The following is a 26,473-nucleotide window of genomic DNA, read 5'->3' as shown; positions in this document are numbered from 1 at the left end:
TTCTACCTTAAGTCTAGTCAGGCAGGCAAAAGAGAAGAGGGGAAAAAAAAAAGCAGACTACCAGGAGATGAGTCAGCAAAGAGAAACTCATGCTGTTACCAGTTTCTGCATTCAGTACTGGCAGTGAGAATAATTGCAGGGAAAGTCTGGGAGCACTGGAAAGAGACACACTCTGTTTCTCTGCAGGGCAGCAACATCTGCTCACATGTCTGCTCACATGTGATCAGAGCACCTTGTACAGAGGTTCAGAGAATTTGGAGGACAGACAGATGAAGGTTTTCTAACCAATGTGCTAGTTTAATTGTGCTCAGCACTTGTCTTTAATTACACTGAAAGTTAAAGGCACATTTCTGTTACAAAGGCCAAAATGCCAAACACCTGCCCCAAATGTGGAGGAAATAGAGTTTTCTATAAAAATCAGAGGATTACTAAAAATAATAATAAATTTTACCCCTCATCTTTTTTGTGTAGGTAGCTAATCCTGTATAAGCAGCTGGGATTTGTACTGTAAAAAGGAATGCATTTAATGTTTCTTAGTTAAAACACTTTAATATTTGCAGTGTTTGTACTATAATGAATAATATTTAAAAAATAGAAAATTAGAGAACCTGCACATCTATTCTTATGTTTTAGATTAAATAAAACCAATCCTATGCCTATATCTTAGATAAGAATAGCTCCTGCAATAGTAAGAAGAAATCAGTCCATATACTGAAAGAAAACCTTTTCCTATGATAGAGTTAAATTACATGATCAGGTCATAGATGGAAGGAAAAATACTGAAATTACATATTGTCTATTGGAATTTCTTTTGTTCTTACTGTCAGCAAGACCAGCTGGATACTCTTTGAAGACAATTAGCAGAAACTTAAAACCATGACCAAACTCAGCAACCAATATGGCAGTGAAAAGCATTGCCCACAACTCAGCCAGATGCAATGTTGGAAGGTATTGCAAACCAGTGTCATGTGAAGGGATGAGCACTCATTGGAGGCTGCAATCTGACAGAATTTGGCTGTGTTTTCTCACCATCACCACCACTGTGTCTGCAGGGCTCTGTCAGCTCCCTTAGCTACTGTCCCCAAATGCTCCCTAACTCCTCTCCAGCCTGACACCTTCTCCTTCTCTCACACTGCTTTAACTTCCCAGGAGTTCAGAGTAAAAGGTGTTCTGAGCCAGCAACCATCAGCCTTGTTTCTTACTTTTTCCAAAGACTTAGAAAATTCTGTCAGCAGTCTCTACTAATAAGGCTGCTGCCTTTCACTGCTTGTTCAATGTTAAAAGTCTTACTGTCACACTGAAATTTTCATTTGATAACTACATTTCTCAGTCCTGAGGTTCTGCAAAAAAAAACAACTGCACCAAAACATCAGCCACTAGAAATTCCCATCATCCTGTTAGGACCATCAGGCAGCTATCCCCCATATCAGTCTAAAACTTTACCTTGTGCACCATCCCATCAGTCATGGTCCCCCAGTCTGTCCACCATCTGCATGTACAGATGCTTTGCAAACTGCCTGCAGAAATGCTGCCTGTGCTTTCTGGCAATGTATTAAATTTGGCAGAGGCTTATGGTGCAACTGGGAGGGTTTGGGAATGTGAGAACCAGCGTGCATGGGCCAGGCTTCAGGCACACTGCTGCAGCAGACTGGAGAGTTGATCTTGAGGATAGCCCCAGAAGGACCCTGTACCTTAATTTATTATGAAATCATTATCTGTTTTCGTCATTTCATTTTGAGCAACCACTAAAAAAAGGATATGAATGTACCAAAATTTTAATAGCTATTTTTCTAAGAGGGTTGAAGGGTGTTAAAATGTACAGGGCAGAGGTGGCACTGAATCGGAAGATTGCCTTCCCTTTGTTTAATACTATAAAGGTCTGAAAAAGAGAAAGAAAAGACATTTTATCAGAGTTTGTTCACTGTAGATTCTAATTTTAAAATTGTTACAAGTAAACAATCACCAAAATTGTAAATTTTTGAACAGATAACACAAAAATCCCAAAAATTTTTCAAATAAAAATTATTTCCAGTACTTACCTGATGAATCTAACATATGAAAATGCAATAAATTCAGTTCATTAATGTTTTTGCATTGATTCTTCATTAAACAGACTCAGTAAAGTAATATTCCTTTTTATGTATTTCTTGTAATTAAAGATGCATAAATTACTAACTGAAATTGTAATTTTGTTTATGCTTTACCCCAGAAAACTCTCACTGTTTGAAATAGCACAAGCAGGGTGTGGTGGTGCGTTCCACCCTATTTTTGGGCTTTATTTAGTCTTACTAACTAGAAATCCTTCTGGAAACTGATTTATTAGACTATCCACTTGTTTAATTTTTGGAGTTTTGTGTTAAGGAGAGAGGGAAATAGCAGTAACATACACAGCCATATTTAGGTGGGTCTCTGAGTACTGGAAATCTGACTATATCTTACTGGAGGAGAGCAAGAGATAATCCCATATGATCCTCTTGCATAGTTGTGGTTTCCAGCTGTGAAAATTTCCCAGAAAACACATTCTTTTGAAATTTAACTTAATATTTATGGAACTAATCAAATTTAGAGAAACTTGTAGGCATTCAAGCCTTACTTCAGAGAATTTTAGAAGACTCTGTAGGTTAAATGTCTTAAATAAATCCATGAGCCAAAGATAAACAGTATGAGAGCAAACCCTGCAAACACTGCTGCGCTCCCCTGCAGGATATGATGGCTGCACCTGCCCTAACACTACAGCACACAAAATGGGGGCTGTCAGGTTCTTTTTTGTCACTAAGGTGCTCTTCAACTGCAAGATCAATCAGAAGAGAATGAAAAACAGTGCAGAAGGAAGGAAGGTTCAGTAACTCAGATGAAATCTGCATCTAGTGAAAGGGACGATGCAAGAATAATAACCTAAATTCAAATGAAATTACAGGAAAATTTCTAAAATTTCTTTTTTCATTTTTTGTTTTTTCCATTTTCAGAGTTGCATATTTTGCACATAAGCTATGAGAAAGCCTTCCTGATTTTTGTTAAGTTGCTGATGAAATGAGCTGTAAGCTAGAATTCCAGTGGAAGTGTGGGCAGGGGTATGTTGGCTTCATCTGGTGCCCATGACATCAAGTATTCCTTCAAGACTCTAAACATTGAACTACATGACTGTTTCCAGGAAGGCTAGCAGACTGGGAGTATGCCAAGGAGGTTCAAGGAGGACAATGCTTCAGTCTGCTGAGATTTGGAAAGTTTAGAACTGTGAAGTATAGATATGAATGTCTAGAAGCCCACAGGAAGTGGAGAGAGGTGTGGAGATGGGGCTTTACTGACGACAGAGGAGAAGCAAGGATTAAACTGTGAGGAAAAGCTGCTCCAGTCCCTGTGGCTTCTTCCCTGAGCTGTGGCCCCATCACAGCTCTACACAGAACACCTTCTCCTACAAACCAACCCCCAGGAGTAAGGGACACTACCAGGCAGACTTTACTCTGTCTTGAGTACAAACTCAAGATGTGTAGGAATGCATAAGATATGTATGTGATTTCCCACTTCTGCAGAGAAATGGAGAAACTGCATGTGAAGCTGAGGACAGCCTGAGCTAATGTTTCCAAATTACACATCCAGTCTGGGCTTACAGGTAACAGCCTGCAGGTGACTGTGACCTTACATGAAGCTTCCATTTCAACTGCTGAAGCAACCAACCAGATGAATGACTTTTTGGCACAATGTTTTAAAGCCTCACACCCGAAGGGGGAAGGTGAATTTCCTCTGCCAGGTCTGTCCCCAGCCCCAGGACTCACATCTCAGACGCCTCCAACTCATGCTCTTTTTTGTATTATGAGGTAGTTGACAAAATGCAATAAAAATCACACTTCCTACTAACTCTGTATTTAAGACTACTGCACCTTCATTTAGTCAACCTACATTTTAAAAAAAATCTTTGAACACAAGCATATTAAACATACATCTATTTTCTAACATGCCTTATGGAAAATAACAGCACGCTGGCACAGTTCCAGTTTCAGTTGGAAGCTGCTGCTATTTTAGCTGTTCTACTTTCTGCTGCCCTGCATAAGCAGAACCAACAAGACATAAATTCCCTACCTCAGTTTTAATTTTTCACTGAAAGCATCTTTGTGACTTGGGCTTTCAGAATGACTTTGTTGGTCCTCTAACTTCTAGCCTTAAATATGAATTAAAACTGTACTTTATTTATGAAGGAGAATTTTCATTAAAAAGTACAGGTAAGAGCTGATATGCCCTATGTAAGCTCCCTGCTATGCCTGCTAAATCTCCCTCCACTCTCAACCCACATGAAAGCCAATGTGTAGGCAGTGTGGATGAACATGAAGAATTGTACCCAAAGCTGTCAGGACAAAGTAGACATACACTAAGAAAAGCTAGATAAATTCTAAATAAATTGAAACATGAATGCTTTTATGTGAAGGATTATGTATAGATTTCAGGCCTTATGTTTTATTCATTTTTATAAAGGCACAAAATTGACTCACACTCAAAGTGTTGGAGTGTGAATATAAATGCAGAGTTCCCTGAAAGGAAGTCCCTGATTTTCTGCTTTTGCATCTGTAACATAAAACTCAATCCATCTTCTGCCATATTGAAATAAAGCCAGAAACTGAATTCTTAGCAGGGCAAAGGAGGAGGAGGAGTGTTTTGAGAAGATGTAGCTAAGAGAGAAGAGTCAACACTGAATAAAGATAAGGTCTCTGAGAACCTCTTGGGATAAGGAGTTCCCAAAACCTTATTTCTCCTCTCCTTCCTCCTAGTTAGCTTTAAATGTAGTTTCTGGAAGGCTAGATTTAGTGCACTTTCTGCTACCTCACTGCATTACCCCCTTCTGAAAGACAGGAGCAGATACAACACTGAGCTCGGTGCTCAGGGTCTCTGGAAAAGCTCCTGCAGCAGCTGGAACAGGACACTCATGGCATAGGAGAAGTTTCCATTTCTTGGGTTTGTGGTTATCTTTTGAAACAATGTTTTCTAGTAAGTCCTTTTTTGCTTTTCTAGAACTTTTCACTTAAAAATTATTTCACAACTATGAAAATATCCAAAATCACTAGTGCATTCAGCTTTGCTGGTGTGATAAATTGAAGCAATTTTACAGAATCTTTTTGGGTTTTTTTGCAGCCCAAGACTCATCTGGGAAACCCAGGAGTTAGTGATTTGATGAGATTAGGGACTGATATCAAATGCCAGGAGAAAAGGAGGCATCTTTGCTGACAGACATCATTCAGATCCTTCTGGCAAGAGGCAGGGCATGGAGTGGCAATAAACTATCACAGCAGGAGGAAAGTGAAATTTTACCCACTTTAGTTCCATCTATTCTCTGCCTCCTCTTTAATGTAGCAGCCTAGGTTCAGAGGAAAAGAGCCAGCCCTTAAAGTGTGAAACCAAGTGGACCAGACTTTGATTCAGGCCCGCAGGTCAGGATCTTAGGGGATTCCAGCTGCTCTGTTCTCTACAGACAATGAAGTGAACATTGCTGATCCTCTGTGGTGGCAGCCTGAGCATGAGCAGGCAGGCACTATTGTACTGGGAACACACAGATTTGCACTCATACAGAAGCAGAACACAAAACATGAGTGAACTTCTTGTTCACTTTTAATCAATTTTGGATTAAAAAAAAAACCAAAACCATTGCAACCCTTTAGGATGCTAAATCTCACAGTTCTAAAGACCAGCATTATAGGCCACCACAGACAGGAGCATTTCAGTATAATGAAATCATAAGTATAGGAGAACATTATTCTATTCTTTTACTATAAAATAATTATGTTTCAAGGGTACGGTTGCTGGCTTTCAGGCTACCTGTGATACAGTGTAAATCAAAAATACTATGAAGTGTGTAAACATGCTATAATGGGCTGTCCTACTGTCAAACAGCAGTTATCAATATTTTCCTTTTCCTTTCAACTTCAGATCAGCATTGAGTACAGATATGTCCTCTTTCATGGTAGGTTTTACATAGAAGCACACTCACAAAAACATAAAACAATTATACCTATTTGGGTTTTCTTCTCTTAAATGTTTTTTTTATTTTAAATTTTCATCTCAAGCCTACCTCAGGCACAAATTAGGGCTCTCAAACCAGCTCAAAATATGTATATATTTCTGTCTTATTCTCTATTAAACTGCATGAAATCATGGCACACACAAACCTTTTGCTTAGAAAAAGCAGTCCCAAAGATGGAACATAAAACACTCTAGATGACATTTAAACATTCAGTGCATGAAAAATACAGTGAGCTTGATCAATCTTGGTACAAAGAATAGGGGAAAAAAGAAAAAAAGCAAGTGAGATGCAATATTTGCATATAAGGCAAATGATAGGTGACTTCATTAATGACCCAAGCTTATAATAAAAATATTCCTAAAATTCCTATACAGCTTTTCCAAATAAACATAGTGACCAGTGCTGTGAGCAAACATTTGTGTTCCCTATTTGAAAGTTTGGAAGCCAAATTTTCAGATAGTTTCTGTCAACAAATCAGCTATAGTTTATGCAGAGATCTTAACAGAGCTCTGAAAAAAACAGTGGCAGCTGGTAATCCTCTACACTTGCCCTAACCCTTTTTGCAAAGAAGCATTTTCCTTTATTCTGGTGTTTTTCATTAGATCCATGACATTTCAGATGGATGCTTCACCAGGGAGAAACATAACATCTCTAATGATTGTGCAGCAGTTGTCACACTGTCACTTTGGAGAGGGTGTGCTGATGGACTTCTTGGCTTAACAAGATGGAATTCAGAGAGGGGTAAAGAAGAAGCTGAAATGTTAAACATTACAGAGATAAATACATTGAGCATTCCTATGCATCTTCCTAGAGATGTTCACTCCTGTTACGAGCTTTTCTCAAATTATTTCTCCTTCTGAGACTTGCAGGAGCATCAACTGCTGCCAATAGTTTCAAAATACAAGTGAAACAAAACATAAGTATTTCCAGAATTCACATAGAGCTTGATAATAAAATTTAGAAAGTAGATATTTTAAAGGAAAATGACAGGTGAAAATTGAAATAGATGTTGATTTTCTGTCAGGAACATCTATTTTCCTCTTACTGAAGGAAGAAAAAACAGAGAGAATTGAAGCAGTTGAGAAATTTTTGCCTTGTCTTAGACTGGCAGGGCTGCTTCTTTTCCTGTCCTGCAGAAGATTAAAGCACGTGCATAGAGATAATATGTGGACTTCAGCAGAAAGAGGAGAATCCCAGAGGGGATGTGTTTGGACCACATATATTTAGTGTGCAAATAAAAAAATTCTTCCTTTCAAATAGTACAGAAACCTGACTGAATTTGACTCAGCTGTTTTCTCTCCATTCTTGCAATTCTATCACCAGACCTGGCTGATTTAGTAAGTCTTTGTGAAAAGGGACTGAAGCGACTGAAAGGGTCTTCCATTCCCAAGGGCTTGAGAGGCTCATCTATCAGAGGTCATACCTATCATGTGTCTGTTTTCACTGCCAGAAACGTAAGACAGACTGATTTGGCTATAAAGGTCCAGGATGAGCTGTGGGCAGGTAGGGATAAAATACTGTATCATAAAGAGACACAATTAGTGCAGAACTCTACAAGGCCTGCTTTTATAGAAACATATCTTTTATCTTTGTAAAAGTAGAACTGTGATTTAAAGAGAAATCTTCATATGCTGTGAATGGCAGATAAAGGCTCTTTCAGAGGCACCAGATAATAGAGATAAAAATACTGTTCTTTCACACAGTACTTTCTCTCTTGTCAAAATAGGACTCATAAATCTCATGAAATTTAGCAAGCTGAGACACTTAGAAAACAGTAGTTTGTGAAAGTCAAAATAACTCCTATCTTAATATTGACAGTTTTTACAAACATAGAATCCAGTAATTAAAGTATCACCCAATCTAGCTACAGCTATAGAGCATGAACTTTTTCTGTTGCTTATAGGCTGTGCAGCAGGACCATTCTGAAAGGATTCCAGGCCTGCCCACAGCCAGTTTCACTAAAACTTTAAAATCAGTCTTTATACTCTTTTTGTTACATTCACTGCTTATCTATTTGTTTTCCCATTGATTCCATAAATTTCCTAAGTATTTGCTATCAAAGCAGATTTCTGTGAACAAAATGTTCTATGCATCACTTCACGCTGTCAGTTTTAAATCTGAAGAACCTTAGAGAATTTTGGTGTACTCTGTATGAATGTATGTTCATTTTTAAGAAGCTCACAAAGTATATATGTTTGCATAGGTGTTATATATTGCTTGTAATCAAAGATCCCATATTATGCTACAGCTTTGATGTAAGTGTTCCTCTGATATTAAGTCAGTTATATCAAGGAAATAAATTTTGAGGTAAATTAAAAGAAAAGGGTGAAAACCTAGTAACCATTAAGGCAAATGGCTAAAAATTAACGAACTGATTTAACAAGCTCTATGATCCACTCCAAGAAAAGGAAACGAGCATGATAACACACTGCAAACACTGGCACGTGAACAGCATTGATATTAGACTCACTTTTTTATTGATGTAATATGGGTCCATGTCTTCCAAGGGCTCAGACACCATTCCTGGAGGTATGTCACCATATATAAAGGGGAGTGTTTTTCCTGCCTCCAAGTCACTGTTTGGTTTTGGCCCATTTTCATCATCGTCTTTGCGATCTTGTTTGGGGTTCTTGGCTTTTTCTGCAGCAATGCGCTGTTCAATAGCTGCAAGAGACTCTCTAGTGAAGAATTGGAAGCTGTCTGGTCCTGGTGGTACAAGCACTGACTGCTCCATCTTTTCATCCTGCACATTTTAATTACCATTTATTCTTCTGCATAGGAAAATACTAAAAGAAAGCAGAAATAAAATTCAAATAAACATATTGAAATCACCAAGTAAGAAAGACGTAGCAGTTATTTTCAAGTGCAATTGTTTTTGCTATATTGAATTGTTAAAATACACAATTTGAAAATTATGTAAACAAAGTACACAGTTTAGTCAGCGATTTAGCATTTGTAAGAAGCACTTGTGTTGTTCTTACACTAGTTATTGAAACTGTAAAATTTCTCAGCTTCAGGACTACACTAGTCTTTTACTCCAAATAAGGAAAAGTATGATAGTTAAGAATAATCAAGTACATTCTTTCCTCATAACTCTAGTTGTGTTATGATCACACTCCTCTGGAATCAATCAGGATTACATTGGCAACTATAAATAGAACAGTTCAACAGAGCTAACACAGAAAATTTCACCAAGATCAGCAAAAGTATCAGAAAACAAGCACTGCAAAACCAGAACTTCCATTTAAAAAAATCAAGTCTGTATATTATGAAGTATTAAAGTAATGATTCCAAATAAATTTTTGTATGGGAAATTATTTTAGATAAGAAGAAGAGTAATTGCCCAGTATTATTTCAGGTTAGCAGTTACTGTGTCTGGTTCTTTATAAAATAGCTGTAACTGGAAAATTCTGGAAGTATTTTAGTATTCATATTTATTTAAACATTGCAATTGCAAAAATAAACCTGTTGGGAAGAAAAGCAAAAAAAAAAAAAAGGAAAAAAGAATTCCTCTAAGACTACAGATTTGGCATCTTCCAGGCTGCTGAATAAATTTCTGATGGCACCAGACATACAAATGAAGTGCATATTTGGGCTCACAATGGAGCATATATCCCTCATGCCTGAATGACTTTCAAGCATCAAGGTGCAAGTTTCTCTCTGTAAAAAAATTAAAGTGAGCTGATCTCACACTACACACTAAGCATTCACCCATGTAGACACACATGCCAAAACCAGTTCTGTACAGCTTCCCTCCTTTCCAAGGGAAAAGGATTTATACTCTTCTGTCCCCATTGGTGGGACGGGGGAGGATATAAGAAAATGTACCTCAGCTAAAAGGGATTTAAAATCCTGCCTTTCTCCACATAGAGAGTATCCTCTAGACAGTCCTCAGCTCCCTATGTCATGGTTCTGTTTACTTCTGTGAATTGCCACTTCAGTCACCTAACTATTGACATTATAAACTCACTATTTGTACACTCTAACACTGTTTCTTAATGTTCAACCACACCTTGTGGGTACTGGGGAAGAAGGAGAAAAAACCATAAGCCACATCACTGAATTTTATGATCTCAAACTGATCCCCATGAGGGGCACCATGATTTGGAAGACATATCTTGCACTGTTATCCCAATGTCATGGGGGACACAAGCTGTCGGTGGATACCACTTGCTCCATGGGCTTCAGGTACAGAGACAATCAAGCCCTCTTCTCTGCTCAACTTATTTGGCAAAAGAAGGGACTAAGACCTCTCCTCTCCTCTCCTATCGACCCGAAACCACAGGGTGCTGTGTCAGGATCACCTTTTAGCTCACTGAATGTCCCCACCTGGCATGCAGGACAAGGATTACCTCAGGATTTGCCTGCAGGTGCACAGAAACAAAATGCTTCACAGCCATTAGTTATGTTACAAAAACATTTGATTCAGCTACTGTGTTTATAGACCAAGTTTAAAATCAGCAAGTACTGTGGGCTTTTCTAATAATATGTGTATTTCTTAATATAGAAAGGAACTCCACGTTATTTTTCTATAATTAACCCTAGAATGTTCTATGGTCTGTCAAATGTGCATGGAGCTAGCCAGCTACACCTTTAGATGTAACTAAATCTAAGTAGGCTGTACTTAACAACATCTTTCAGGAGGCTTTATGAAGATTACCTACTTTTTATCCTCTGCTTAACAGCTTAGAGGATGATATCCCAGATACGTTTTCCCCTTCTTCATACATTTCAATGATTATAAATCTTCAGAATTGCAAATAGAAATCTTCTATAAATTTAAAAGTCAATACTAAATACATACAGAATTAACTACAGTCCTAATCCCAAATCACTTTCATTGCTCATATGGCAGTGCTTAACTACTAGGTTTGTATTTCCTTTACTATACTAAATTGATTTATTCTCACTTATATGTGATGGGGATGGATAAAAATTGATACCAGGCCAATTATCTATTGCTATCCTTCTGATTTCCACCAAGTGATTTATTAAATATTAATTGAATAAGTGAAGATTGTTTACATGATCCAAATGGTTTTTTTTTCCTTTAGCATAGCACTAGTAATTCAACGTAGGAAAAAAATATAAGAATATCCAAAATAAAATTTCCTACCAAGTTCATTCCTAATCTCTTATAAGGAATGAGGATTTTTTCCTTCTACATTTCCATGTCTGTTTGAGTGACCTTCTTATGAGCAATGTGAAACATTTCAAATTTTGGAAAATAAGGTACTCAGAACATTTGAGAATAGAATCATTGTTTCTTCTGATATTTCCCAGGCAAAATATATTCACATACACTTTGCAGTGTCCGTTGTTGTAAGCCAGATAACTGCAGAGCACACTCAGCGTGCAGGGATGGGACCATCTGCAGACCACAAGCAGAGTAAGTCAGGAGCTGTTCAGCTGCATGTGTGTAAGTGCACAAAGCACAGTGATCTGCCCACGTGTGCCAAGTGTGAGGCAGCCAGAACCACCCTGGATTAGCTCTGCACACACAGAGCAGCTGGCTGATACACACACCATCACTGCCCTCCTGGCTGTGAGCTACTGTGCACAAAGAGTCATTTTTGATCTGTGCATTCCTTGATAATAACTAAGCTATCAAACATCTGTGAGCATCTGTGTATTTTTACAGTCTTCAAATCTCATCTAAATAATTTTTTTAGGCAAAGTAAAAGGACACATTGGAAATAGATGAAGAGATGGTGCCTTGTCAAACAATGATTTCAAATCAGTTACACACTGCTTCTTGAAAAAGTCAATTGAACAATACATAACTGTCAGAAACAGAGACAAGCTTGAACAAGATTATTTCCTAATCTGATATCATCCAGTACTGTCAGCTTGCATTTCCTTCATACCTTCATAACAAGAGTTTCTGAGAATTTGGTCAGGAGGACCTTAGCATCCATGTGGAACTACAGTGCTGCAAACACTTAAACTTCAGCAAGTGAATTTCTTTATATTATCCATACACTTAAATCTGAAACTGAAACATTCTTTGAAGTTTGGTCTTCTGGTATAACAGTCACTAATTAAAATTTAACTGCTTCAAAATAAAGTAATGAATCTACATGTAAACTCACAGAGCCCAGATCTCTATGTTATAATAATTTGCATTATTAATTGGCACAGCTTCTCATTACTTTTGATTTATCAATGAGTCACCAGGATTCTTGTCTTCAGCTTACCGAATAAATATAATTTACCTTCCTCACAGTGTGGATCTGTGGGAGGAGAGGAAGAAAGTTGTGGGAAGACACTTCAGGTTTTTATGTGCAGCCTCAGAACCAAGCCTGTGTCTGTCCTGTCTGTCTCAATTATAGGATTACTGCAGGCAGCAAAGGTAGGTAGGATATCGAAGTAACATGCTTGGCAGAAGGGCAGGAATCAGATTGGAATATTGGACCTATACAACTTTTTATGACTCCCTGTAGCTCACATATGAAATTCAATTTAATTCTCATGGACAGCTTTATAGGGGAAACTTGCATATTACCAGACTGATAATAGGATTCTCCCATATCTTTTTTTACCATCTTCTTGATGTTCCCTCTCAGCATGGATAATGCAGATCTGGCACAAGGGCTTGCTTGCATTACATTACTTAGGCTTGGATAACTGCATTTATTTAATGCATATTAATTTTAAATAAAGGGTAGGTGCAGTAATACTGCAGACATCAGAATAGGGTACATAGATATGCACTGAGCTATATAAATAAATAATCTGAAATATTGGAAGCAATCACACAATACATACCAGTTTAAGTGGAAGTTTATGCTTTGCAGCTGGATATTTCCATTACTTAACCTGACACACAGAAAGGGTTGCTGAAGGGAGTGATGGGGGAGAGAATGATTATTCAATTTGCCTCAGAGTTGCAAACAGCCATGGGGTAGCTGTGTGATTCAGGAGGGCAGTTCAGTGCTCAGTCTGGGCTGCCCAACAGCCAGAAGGCAGAACAGACAGGGATAGGAAATGCAGTTCCTCTCTCTGAAATCCACACTGTTGTACCACTGCTTAGCTTACTGTGCAGGAATGAAATCAAGATTAACGGGGTAGAAAGAAGGTGTGAAAGAAAACATGGACTTGGCATCTTAAAGGTAAGCTTTCATTTGGGAAGGCAGTCATGGCTTCTGATCCCTGCTCCTAGAGCTATTTCTCTATTATGCCTAGTAAATTCACTTGAGAAAACTCATTTGAAAATCACCAGAGATATATTAGCTGAGAAGAAAAATGTACCACTAACTATGGGAAAAGAGGGTTTAGTTCTAGTGTTCACTCACAACCAACTTCTTTAACTCAGGAAAAAAATACAAGCATAAGTTTTGAAAAATAAAGCAAAGTAAAATAATCCAGCCTTCCCCAAGAAGATAACTAGCCAGCAAAACACCCATGCTGGTATGCTCTCTGTGAGCTGTTTGCTGCTACCTTTTCTCCCACTAACACCTAGACTTTCAGTCCTGTCCTTATGCCTTGTTTAGAGGAAATCAGAAGACCATATGATGCAGACACAGTATATTATCCATCTCTATTAGTTATATATGTATGCATTGTTAAAATTTTTATTCTCAGTATATTTTGAAATTCAACTAATGTATCTCTAAACCAAAATATAGGTCCTAGGCTTGGCTTTAGATTAAAAAGAAATAGCTTGCTTCAGCTTACTGCTTTGCTAGTCTAATTCCAAGTCTAATTAGCTGCAAACTAATTAGTCTTTTTTATTTTAGAAAGTTAAAAAAAACAAAATTAGTTATGCAGCTTCATAGAAAGAAAGAAGGAAAATAATTTAATGGGACAAGTCACAATGCAGCTGCATTAGTACTCCATCTGAGCAAATGCATTTAGTGGCTTAGAACTACTGGACTGCTACCAAGCTGAATGGATTCTCTGCTTACTCTGCTCCTGCAGCATATCTTGTGCAGCAAATGACTGCAGTACAGAGAAGCAATCTTTCTGCTTTCCTCCATTTGATCAGAGCACTGACCCCTTTTACTGGCAATCTACATTACTAGCTCAAGTTTAATTTTCTTAAACATCCATTTCTTAAACATCTGTTTATATTTACCTTAGCAAACATAACAACCTCTTTCTTCAGTTAAAGAAATAAACAAAACCATGCAGGCTATGCAGTGTACATTACATAATGCTACTGATTCATTTGGCATTAAGCTAAAATTGAATTTAAGACAAGATTTAAGTTCTGGTCTTGGCATATTTCCACATTTTGGAAAGAAATAAAAGTTGATGGAAAACAGATTGCTCCATACCCTTTAATGATGCAAAATTTGCAGAGCTAACAAACCCAAAGACATTGCCATACTCAAAATTAGTGGGTTGCCTGACCCCATTAACAGCACTCAGGTACTTGCTGTCTTATATGGCCAGTGGAAAGGCCAGAAGCCTGAAAGGTATAATAACAAAAATTATTTACTTTCTAACAAAAATTAGGAAGCACAGATTTCATTCTTGAGATTTTCCTGGGTCAAGGAAGCAGATGCAGGAGCAACAGGGACATGTTTAACACACAAGACCACAGGGGAAAGAAACTCAATCATAATTAAGGAAACAAAACAAGTTTCTGCTTTTCATGCACAATGACGGGGCCACTGTGAAGTAATAACCCCCTAAATTGTAGAAACGTGTATTTTTTATACAGCACAGAAGTCCAGACACCATATGAAAGCAACTTTTGAAACTTATCCCCTTGCTTTACACCCTTTGCACTCAGAGCATGGCCCAGGACATGCCTGTGCAGAGAGGAGGCAGCAGCAGCCCCAGCCCCTGTGTCAGGAGCTGGGCGTCACCTGCTAAGTTACTGCAGTGCAGCACCCAAGGGAGGATCCACCTCACACTGCCTGGGAGAGCAGGGAGTGCTCCAGGAATGGGAGATGCTTAAACCACCAAGGAGCTCTGCAGCCTAGGAAGCTCCACAGCCCCTGCACAACTTTGGGATGGTTCTATGGCCTCAATCCCTTCTGCCTGCCTCAGGTTTTATGAGATGCCACAAATACATGGGCTACATGTGAATTAAGTGTTTTCCAAATGAATTGGTACTCTATATGCTAATGCCACGCAGCAGGTAACACAAGTTTGTAAACACCTGACATTTGCATTTCTGTTTATGTGGGGAAGGCGCTGCACCTTTGTCACTGGCATCTTCTGATCCTGCTAAGGCAACTCCTCTGCAGTTCTCCCCTCATGTCCCTCTGCATTTTGTGATTCTGAACACACAAACCACTTTTACCAACAATAAGAGGATTCTGGTGTTTCCTAGTAAGCTTCTTTGAACTTAGTAATTACCTAATAATATGTGAGAAATGGCTTATTCCCAGATTGGCAATTTTGCTTTACAGAAGCATATATAATAATATTTGTTCTTACAGATACAATTTTAGTTCACTTCAAAAATTATTTTATATATTTTAATGTAGTTCTCAAAACAAAAATAAAAAAGTCATATCACAGCTGTACAGAAACTACTTCCAAAACACAGACCTGGTAAAAACAAACAAGTAAATGACTCTCACCTATATCCTGATCAGGTTTGAACTGATTTTTAACAAACTTTGAATTAACAATGATAGTCCAACGTAATTTTGGAAAGTTTTCATTCAGTGGACACTCATGAGGTCCTGATGTCACAGCCTTGTGTCCAGGCATGTCTATACATGATGTGGACTAGAGACATGACAATGCTCAAGCCCTGGCACCTTGTCCCCTAGAGGTGGTATAGTTGCAGAGTTCGTTTACTCTATTGAATATTAGATATTTAGCTTGTTTTAACATCTAAAACATCTTAGCTCCTACATGGCACTCAGTATTTTCAGTAGCATATTTTCAGTTGCATAAAATCTTGAAAATTCCTAGAAAAAACAAAATGTTTATTGTTATTAAATGGTTAACTACAAGCAGCAGCAGAAACATCTGCTGCCATCCTTTGAGCAATGCACTATTGGAAAAAGCTTCAGATTTGCCAAGAAAGGCAGGACCTGGGAATTAGTAATTCTGCAGAATCAGCAGTTTTTCAATGTATTGAAATGTATTGAAATGTATTCAATATTCAATATTCAAAAATATATTCAATTTTTCAAAATACTGAAAGCCATTGAGTGAAGACTGTTAGCCCCACTGACTTTCACTTAAAAGCAAAGATTTCAAGGGTCTTTTGTCTTTTGAGATACTGGTGATTTTCCAGTCATTTAATATTTTATGGTCTAATAAATGTTCAGGATGTTAAGTTGATTTGTGATGGAAGTGTAAAGATATAATAAATAACCCAGTCAAAAGCCAAGAGCAGTACGATTATAGACTAAGAAATCTAGTGCTATTGGAACTTTGAAAATTTTTTAAATCCTATTATTGGTCAAGAGAAACAATTAAAGAAATATGCTTCTTTAAAATAAATAAGAATACATTATGTGCAGGAACTTCAAATGTTTAGAATGAACTTAATGGTATAAATGTACTGAGAAAACAGACAAGATGTAAAACTAAGACAATATCACAAGATACCATTTGTTATTCAAAACTGGAAAACCATTCATTAGAAATATCTGAAATATTGGTATATACTTATAAAGAGCATAAAGGATAAAAAATTTTGAAGCAAAACATCCAGTCATTCAAATTCTGAGCCACTTTATGGTAGTTTTCTGAAGATGAGATAATTGGCTGAAAGCAAGCAACACTTACTTTATCAAATACAGCAGTAAGCTATGTGGTTAAACATGGAATTGTAGTGCACATTTAGTGATTATTTTGCAAAGAAGCTATTCTCAAATATAGGTACAGAAATATAAAAAAAAGAAAGAGGTTTGAGGTCTATAGGTTTTATAAATATCACTTGGTGCACATCAAAGGTACACAAACTCCATTAATGAGGTTAATGAAGCAATAAAGTATTTAGTAAAGTTTTCTATCTTGTATTCCACCTTGAATTCTAACTGATAGATTACAGGGTCTGTATAATGTGAATCTGTTCATGTGGCTCCACCTGTAAGATGAGAACTCTAGTAGGAGAATCAACATGGTGAACTGAAGAGCACAGCAACCAATATCAGCAAACAATCTCTCTTTCAGTCTCAACTTTTCTGATTGAAAAATACCAGATTTCAAACCTCCAAATCTGCAGATATCTGAGCTTTTCTAGCAAAGCCCCTCTTGAGTTACTTTTGATTTTGTACCCTGAACAGCAGACAGACACGTTCACAGGGCAGGCAAATGGGTTTAGACATCTGTGAAGTTTACCTTTTCAGAGCAGCATCAAAGATGTCCAAACCACATAAACCCTGCTGAAAGTGGGAAGAATGGATAGCTGTAGCTATTTTAGTCTCCAAACTTCTTTCAGACTCATCCTATTTATCCTATATGTAGTCCAATTTACCCAAGTTATAATTATTTCAGACTTCACTGCCATTGCTGGTGTAAATGTCTTCAGTTTCTAGCTGGAGTGATTCACCCCAGACTACGAGTGCTTACCACAGCAGCTCAGCACATGAAAGGCAACCAAGCCTAAGGGCTGCTGAGGTTAGTGGAGCCTGTGCTACTAGCAGTCATAATGAATCTGACTCTCATATGTGTCAAATGTCCTTGTCTAAGCTTTGGAGCCAAACTATAAATCATACTATACTCCTCCTGCCTGCTGCCATATATACCTAAGGTCTGTTTTCCATCATTCTTACAAAAAACCAAGAAAGTTTCTTTGCCCTTATCAAGAAACACTGCCCTTATTAAGAATTATTTTCTAGCTAGTTTCTAGGGCTCCATCATCCTGCTGTATAAATTCTCAGAAAGCAGACTGATTGCCTCTCAGAGGCCCTTATCAGCCTTTCCTCATTATCTCAAATTTCATTTTTTAGATGTTAAATCCATTGTTTAAATTTTCAATTTACATCAACACTGTAATTTTGAAGTCCGGTTATATGTAGGAGATGCAAATATCTGCAAGGATCCCTCATTTTGCCTATGCTCCTTTTAACCTCTTCTTTTTCAAGACACCTTCCAAAACTCCAGTGGTTTGGCTGCTCAGCTACCAAAACTTCATCATCTTAAAGGTCTTTCCCTCTTTGATATCTGAGCATTTTTCCTTACACTTAGGTTGGGAGACAGTGTACTTTCAAATCTCATTCAAGTATCATGGCTGGAGCAGCAATTCCCTCTCTCTCTGGGTTTGAATAGCACATTCAGACTGGGATCCTGCATTCCATGTCTGAACTCCCTGCCCACTACAGACACCCAAAGGTCCCCATACATCATTCCAAGGCAACCTGCAATGCTGGCCACAAACTGAAATAGAATAATATTGCAGGGAAGAACTTGGATATTGAGAATTGTTAAAATTCAAGAGCGTGTACTTCAGATGAGCAATATGAAGGAATGGGCTCAAAATTGAGTCTGGCAGAGCCAGAGAGCAGGAGGTTTTTAATAACAAAGTGCCTGAAACTTCCAGAAGTAAAATACACCCCACAACTCCGCAATATGGAATTTTAACAGGGATGATACAAGAATGTCTCAGAAAATCTGAAATTTGTTTGTTGTAATCCCCAAAGCAGTTAACAAATACTGCTTCAGTAAAGCCCCTTGAATTAAAAGCATTACACAGGGAGACACAGACCTGCAGATCTCTAAAGAGAAACAGCTTACTTTGTGGACTTCACTTCAGAATACTGCTAATCACAGTTGCACTGCCCCCAGCCATTATTTAGCCATCTTCACAATTTTTCTCACATGAAAGAGAGAAAAAGGCTCATATTTCCTATCTGAAACTTATCTGAACAGACAGCTAAAGGCATAAGCCATCCTTTTCCAAAGTGCTAAGTAATCAAGAATTCAGACAGAAATCAATATAAAGTTCTTGTCACTCTGTATAGAGGCATTGTATTTTTTGCCTCAGCACTAAAATACAGACTTAAATATATAAGCTTAGACATATCATATGAAAATTCAGCCGTAATAGCACAGTCAATCTTACTTTAACCACAGGAGGAAAAAACCTCTTCCCAAAACTGACCAGTTTCCTGCATTTCAGAATTCTCCAAAGCATATAACCCTGAGAAATAATTGTCACTGCTGAGACCTGCAGAGAAATATGTGCAAGGCAAAGGAAAAGGGAGAGAAAATTTTGAGTAAAACACAATTAGAGAGTTAAATAGATCTTAATGTCCTGAAGACAGATTGCTTTGGAACAAAGAAATAGCTTTTAAAAATAAAATTTGGTGTTTACTACTCCCCTGGATTTTAAAAGATTGATTAATTTGCATTTCCTCAGCCTTTATTTTTTTCTCTTCCCCCAAAACTCATTGTTATTGTCTAGGAATTAGGCATGCAGACATAAGAGAGCAGGTATTGTACCATCTACTTTGCTTTCTCTTGCTAGCAGATCTCATATTTTATCATTCTCTACTCTTGGGCAGTAAGGATTTTTGTTTCTCCCAGCAGAACCATTAAATATTATTTAGTGCTGGTTCAGTAGTAGTCTGAACTTAGATTTCACAGATGTAGAGAAGCCTGCTTGAAGGGAAGGCAGAGAGCAAGTCTGAGGTCAATGCCCACAAGTGGCAGACGGGCAGGCCGTGCAGCAGCTGGACACACACAACCCACAGCCACCACCAGCTGCACTGCCTGAGACACAGCAACTCACCATGAGCTGTAAGGATCCTTAGCACTGGCACTACATCTAGCATTTACCAGTTTTTAAAAGGCTCACCCCAGAACATGTGTGCCCTCTGAGCTGCTGGGCAGTGCCCGCTCGTGGCAGCGATGCTGTCGGCAGATGCTGCTGCTGGCAGAGCACAGGGACAATGCTTCTCCCTAGGCTGGACTGGAGCTTGAGTGGGAAACCAAGTGGTAGCACTGCTGCTACTGGTGTTGTAAGAAAAGAGTTTCAAAAATTATTTTGAAATAAAAACCTTAAAAAAATGTTTCAATAAAAGTAAATTTTTTTTTTTTTTTTTGCTCCATAGCTTAGAAGCCAATATATTAATCAGTGGTAAGAAATACTCTTGGATCTGGGGACACAATCCCTTGTCTTGCTAAAAAGAGCTGATCCTGATGCAATGTTCACTCATTTTGATTAGCAGTTTCCCAAGGAGTTTGGGAACACACCTCAAGAGTCAGCTCCCCCCAGCAGTACCCTGCTGACAGCCACTGGACTGGTAAAGATCCTTGCAAGCACAGGATATCCCAATGCCACTTAGTCCTGGTCTTAGACTGAGCCAAAATGAGTAAGATGTAATACACAGATAATTTTTCTTGGAGTAAAAATTTTTCTTTCAGAGAAGATGCTTCATTATTTCAGAGTAGTTGATTTGTAGTATTTTGTTCTGAGGCAATATGAAGTTATGAAAACATAATAAAGGGTCATCCTTTCTGGTTTATCCCCCCAGTATGTGTAAAAAGAAAATAAATTGAACTGAATGCAAAAATACTCAGATGCAAGGTTTCTAGATTACACTTGGATTACACAGTTCCTGTTTAAGAAAAAAAAATTAAATTTTTGTATAACTTCTTTTTCAATTAAGCATTGTCAATGTACCCATTATGGAGTTCTGAACAGTTCTCTGTCCCTATCTATCACTGCACATTTTAGGTGATATATATAGATATATGTGTGTGTGTGTGTGTGTGTGTATGGCATTATTTAGGTTTCATTTTAGAAAACAAATGCATCAGACTGGGTTTCTCAGCTGTGAAAAATACTGAATACGAACATTAAAAATAGAACTTTAAAATGGCTCTGGTACACTCACTTTATTTAATCAGATTCAGAAGTGTCCTAGTTCTTTCTATAAAGAAAAACTATCAATTTTAAAATCTTTTTAATTAAATGTGTACTATTCTCCAGACAGTATGGAAATTTGATCAGATTTGCAAATATCCTTTTTCTACCCCTTGTATTCACACACTTGCTGTGGTTCACTAGTAAAGACTATGTAGTCTAAAAGAAACACTAAGAGATTAACTTTTAAGACACATTTTCCTCTCTTGGTACATTGGAAGCATTTCAGAGTGCATATACCATAGGATAAATATTTTAAGGGGGTGTTTATATGCTTTTATGCAATCCTAGTGAAGCTAGCTTTTAGTGGATCTGTTTTGCTGTTTTGGAGCCTATATAATTTATTTTACATTGCCTGTTATATCTCAGATATCTACTTCTTTTTGTAGACTCACAGAAAAACCAGGCTGGAAAAAAGAGATCAGAGGCCACCTAGTTCATCTTGCTGCCCAAGGCAAGATTGCTACACCTATTTCCCAACAGATGTTTCATCTAACTTCTTCCTACAGACCTTCAGGACAAATGCCACAGATTCTTCTGACATTCTTTTGCAGCTCTCCACTATCTGCTTTAGTAAAATGTTTGTTCTCGTATCTCACGTGGGTGTACCCATTTCTTCAATCTTCACTTCCTGTCCTACCCACTCTGGACACAGAGAGCACAAATCATCCTCATCATTCAGCTTCTGGTGATCCACCAGCACTTCACTTCTGTCTCCATGAGTGAACTTGCTCCAGGGATCCTGCAAAGCTACTTAAAGAGCCCTGCTGGGACATTCCCAAGAGGAGCACCTATCATCTGCATTCAGAAATACCTCCAGCACCATTTCCTCTTAACAGATTAATTTGACAATAATTTTAATCAAAGAAGTGAAACATTACAAATAAAAACAATGAAGGCTCTCACTCTGAAGGAAACAACACTTGGTAACAGTACTGTAGTTGCTACTTTGACTTGTCCTCTTTGACCAATGTCATTATTAGAGAGAGTTATTAAATAATTGAGTCACACAGTTCTCTGCATTTACTCCTAAATTTTTATTTCTGACCTTGACAGGATTTGAGGTTTTGTTTGGTTTTGCTTTGTTTTACCAGGAGGATGATTATCAGTTTTTTTTAATTTGTGTTACAAAGTAATTTTAAAAAGCCAACTTTGGAAGCAAATTAGACAGTCTCTCGAAGGTGCAAGAGAAATATGAGGATTGGTCTGCATGTTTACAAGGTACTGATATAAATTACAAAGATAGAGGGAATTAGAAGGGAGAGAGCTCGGAAGCTCAAACTGAGCTGGGTGCTTCTGAGACTAAAAATATAAGGGTTTTGTCCTTTTCTTAGAGACTTGTAGAAAAAAAGAGGAAATTAATTTAAAAAAGGGGTGGAAACACTTTAAAATAGAGCACTAGAAGGATGATTAGAGATCCACTAGATACTGCTGAGACAGAAAGCAATGGAAACTTGGGTTCTCAAGACGCAATGTAATGAGAATTTCATGGCAGAAAGAGAGAGGAGAGTGAGAGAACTGGGGCTGATAAATTACAACAATAAATAGCAGGATGGATGAATCAGAATTGTGGATTTTCAAATGATATTTAATATGGCAGGGAAGGATTCTACCCAGATTTTCTTAACAAGTGCAAAATAAAATAATTTTTTTTTTCAGAGCTAAACAAAATTTCAGAAGAACCCAAAGGGGGACCTGAAACCACCACACACTGGTGAAAATGGAGGAGACAGAAATAATGACTCAATAATCAGTAAAAGGCAGCAATCCTAAAAACACTGAACACCCATGTATTTAGTAAAACATCACAGTGATTCTTTCAACAAACTATTGAATAAAAAGAGATCAGTATATTTTACAGAAATTGGACTAACCCCAGTGTGATTGAGTGATGATTTTTATGTCCATGTTTGGTATTTGATTAATTTCTTCACTCATACCAAATTTTCAGTTGTTTCCATCCAACTTCTATGTGTTTTTATGGATAGAAGTCTACAAAGAATAAGCCTACAACTAGAAAAATGAAAGTAACATACCAGAATTATTAGACTTTGGGGAAAAAAAAATCTAGAGAATTTTTATGATATTGCCCATCTCCCTACAATATTATGTTCAGTCAGAAATATCAGCTGTAGATTTTAATGGTTCAAATTTACTCAAAGGTTCTTTTTCCCCCACATTTTAGAATAGTTCAGTTTTAGGGGTTTTTTTCTCTTGTAGCAATGTGATATCTTAAGTGCTCTAAAGTATTATGCAAAAAAAAAGCCTAATGGTATTCCTTCTCTAGTATGTCATACTGTCTCCATAACACTGGTTGTCTCAGTTTAGAGGTGTGAATAAATATTGTTCAATTTTTAATTTAGTTTTTCTTCTGCTCTAGTCATTTTGGCACCAACAGAAAGGCTACAGGTCAAATACAGGACTCTTGAGGAATCCCATTGCCTCCCACCTACATAAGCTGTTATCAATGAAGAAAAAGATGGCAAAATATGTTTCTGTTACTGGAAAACAATCCACAATTCTCTTCATGATATTTAGCCCAGAAGACACAATATGTTTTCCCACAGATGAGCTGTGGGGCTGGAGTTGAGAAAATGAATAAAATGAAGGAAAATACATTAATCCATGAGACTGCCTCAGTTCTAAATTCACACAGAAAAAGAAGGTCAAGATTTCTGGCTCTTCTCAAAAGAATTTGCGAAGTACCCAATTCTCCTGATTATTAACAGAGTATTTCTCACAACTAAGGGCAGAAGAAGACTCAGACTTAGTTAATCTCAGTTCTTCAATTTCAGGCAGCCAAAAATGATAGAGAAGGATATGTAAAATGTAATTTAAAGGACAAAATTCAGTGCTAAGCTATGTGGGCTTGCCCATTAAATATGGTGTGTTCTGTCATGAATGTACAAAACTCTGGAATTACAATTCACATGCTGGAAGGATGCAGTGCAATGTGGAAAGCAGCAGCACTGTCATCCTTAGAAGTCAACAACAGTCAGTTGTCCTTTAAACTGCTTGGCATTGGGCAGTGCCTTGAGCCCATATTCATAAATATTGGGAAGCTTTTCTAGCTCAAGGCCATGTTCATTTAAGAATAAAAGAATCTGTAATTGATTTTATCTCCTCAGCTGTTGATGATTACAACTTCTGAAACTTCAAAGCAAGTTCATGTTTTTATATGATAATTTCAACAAAGGTTTCAGTGATCAATAATAAACTACCCTTGCCCCTATATAAAGTATTGTTTCAAACAGCTGATAGGATATATATTTTCTTGATATACATTTATCTATATAATTTTCTGTAAGTCATCATGGACTTTTAAATTTTTTTTATTTTTGGCACCAGTTTGCAAATTGCTGTTGTTTTCCAAGAATTTCACTGGAACTGTTCTGATTAGACTATGCCTTATGCAAGTTCTTAATTCCACTAATTCCCTGTCTCACTCCCCTTGATACTTCCTTCAAAATAATAAAAACTTTCCGACAAACTGAGAACAACCAGTTTAAAGCTGCTTGTCTCTAACTTGCCCTCCTGTGTCTAAATATTTCAGCAAATATTCAAGATCACACAAACCAGGCTCAGCAGAATAAAGTATCAGGATGTCAGTTTTGACAGCAATCCTGTTATTGTTTTGCATTAGATTTCAGAGTAATTTTTAGCACAGCCTTTCTTCTTTTGTACTTGACATCAACACATTGGTCAGGCATGAAAAACACAATAAACAAGTTCAAAAATGCAACACTAACATCAGTCAATATAGCTCAGGAGTCTGACACCATAATGACAAAATAAGCATTTCTGAAAAAAATACAGCTGAAGAGGTTTTCAGTAGGGACAGAAAACACTAACCCATTTTCAAATACTGCTAAGTGAGTAACAACAGCTTTCTCAAAGTGGGGCTGAAGAAACAGCCCAATCCCAGGTAATTAATACAGTGGGATTCTTTTAAACACATACCTCAGACAAGCAGCAGAGAAGAAATCCATTTGAGAAAAGATGCTGACAGAGCTTGAAGTCCACCTGGCAAATTTCTTGTGCTGTTTGAAAAAGCAAGATGGTTCAGATGATGAACCAAGCCATATCTACAGCATTAGACCCAGTCCTGGTCATGTAAATCAAGGTAAGAGGTGCCAGCAGTGCACCTGATCAGACAGACTGAGGGCAGAGGGAGGGAGAGAGAAAAGAGAGGGCTGCCTTTCCACCTTTGGGAAAACATTGGTGTGAAGCATTCAGCCTTTACCAGAGCTTCTCTATGACAAGGAAAACTGTACAGTCCTGCAGTGCTTGCTTTAGACTTTAATATGTCTTCCATGAGAAGGAACAACACGACCTCTTTTATCTTCCAAAAAGTTCAGGGGAAATATGTAACAATATGTAACAATAATTTAAAATATATAACAATAATTTAAACAAAATCACCCTCCAGCAAAAAGGCAAACACCCAAAAATGTAAGGCCACTGAAATATGTCTTGTACCAAAATGCTGAGATGCCAAAAAGAAACCCAAATTTCTCCTTAATCATAATCTTAACAGTAACTATAAAGCAAGCATTAAAAAAAAAAAAAAAAGGAAGGGAGGTTGGGGTGGGAGATCCATGCTGACTGCTCACAGAAATGCTCTAAGGTCTAGGATTTACCATCCTCCTGGCTTACCTGATAAAACTGGAATTTCAAAAGCATTATGAAAAAAAAACCTAAAAAACTCCAAAAAACCCCCAGGAGATAGTGATGATGAAATGCTTGAAATGCTAATAGAGGTGTTTAGATTCTCAGTTCCAAAAGATTAAAAAGTGTTATAAATTGCTGCATTCTCATCGAGAAGGGGGAAAAAAAACCTCTGCAGTATGCTCTCTGCTTTGTTCTCAGCTTCCTGTTCTGAGCCTCTCTCTATGGTACCTAATACAAATCAGCAAATAGCAGAGGGAAAAAAAAGAGGGGGGAAGGGAGGAGGGTAAAGAGAGACAGAAAGGAGGGTAAAGATAGAAAAAAAGGGGAAAATAAAAAGATACTAAGCCATCACCTGAAAGGACAGCCCCATCTATCGGTAAAAGCAAAGAACCGGCTGGAAAAGATCGCTTTTTCAGAGATTTCCTGACCTAAACGCGATGGAAAATCTGCAACTCCGTTTTCCTTCAGGGAGGGACAAAGGGCAGGGATAGTGCTGAGAAGTAGATTTCTTTATCCAGTGTTAAATGAACTAAGGTTTTCGGTAATTTTAATTTCTTTTCAGTTAATTACTTGTCTCTGAAACGTGTGAAAGAAATAGTTTGCGTTAGTCTCAGCCCCTTACGAAAGCACCAGAAACCTTTCCAGGTCAGCCTCTGGCATGTCACAGATAAATGCTACCTGTCCTCCATCCCATTTTACACCTGCCCACTGAGGACTGGGGGGAGACTCAACCTCATCAGTCATGGGTTCAGGCACCAAACAAAGGGTTCCTGAGCCCGAGTCCCGTGACGTGTCCATCCATTGCAGCCTGCATTGCTGAGCACGCCGCTGGTACGGCTGCCACGTCAGCTCTATACATCCCCTGGATTCAGATGGCAGCTGCGCAGCCAAATCTGGAACCCAGACAAAAAAAGGCTCCTTTTTAATATTCACACTGCTAAGTGACAGTAACTGTTAACACAATGAACCCCATCTGCATTGGACCAGCCTCAGCTGGAGCTAAATCA

The 26,473-nt window shown here is 37.8% G+C and overlaps 1 protein-coding gene across 1 annotated transcript; it reads right to left on the bottom strand.

Annotated features, from left to right (window-relative positions):
• Positions 1 to 1,729: 1,729 nt before the first annotated feature.
• Positions 1,730 to 24,829, bottom strand: LOC129046738 (sodium channel protein type 1 subunit alpha-like). The gene is made up of 3 exons (XM_054515501.1): positions 24,756 to 24,829; positions 8,478 to 8,793; positions 1,730 to 1,879 (listed from the first exon to the last, which is right to left on the bottom strand). The coding sequence occupies exons 2-3, from the start codon at positions 8,739 to 8,741 to the stop codon at positions 1,730 to 1,732; spliced, it is 414 nt and encodes a 137-aa protein (XP_054371476.1). The 5' UTR covers positions 8,742 to 8,793; positions 24,756 to 24,829.
• Positions 24,830 to 26,473: the final 1,644 nt, after the last annotated feature.

The sequence above is a fragment of the Molothrus ater genome, chromosome 7 (genome assembly GCF_012460135.2).
Source record: "Molothrus ater isolate BHLD 08-10-18 breed brown headed cowbird chromosome 7, BPBGC_Mater_1.1, whole genome shotgun sequence".
NCBI classification, from domain to species: domain Eukaryota; kingdom Metazoa; phylum Chordata; class Aves; order Passeriformes; family Icteridae; genus Molothrus; species Molothrus ater.
This window is presented reverse-complemented; position numbering and strand designations above follow the sequence as displayed.

Bases quoted from the DNA above. Each gene is read 5' to 3' on its own strand.
- LOC129046738 (XM_054515501.1), bottom strand. From the start codon at position 8,741: ATGGAGCAGTCAGTGCTTGTACCACCAGGACCAGACAGCTTCCAATTC. The intron at 1,880-8,477 runs GTGAGTCTAATA...TCTCTTTTTCAG, and splicing joins CATATTACATCAATAAAAAA to ACCTTTATAGTATTAAACAA.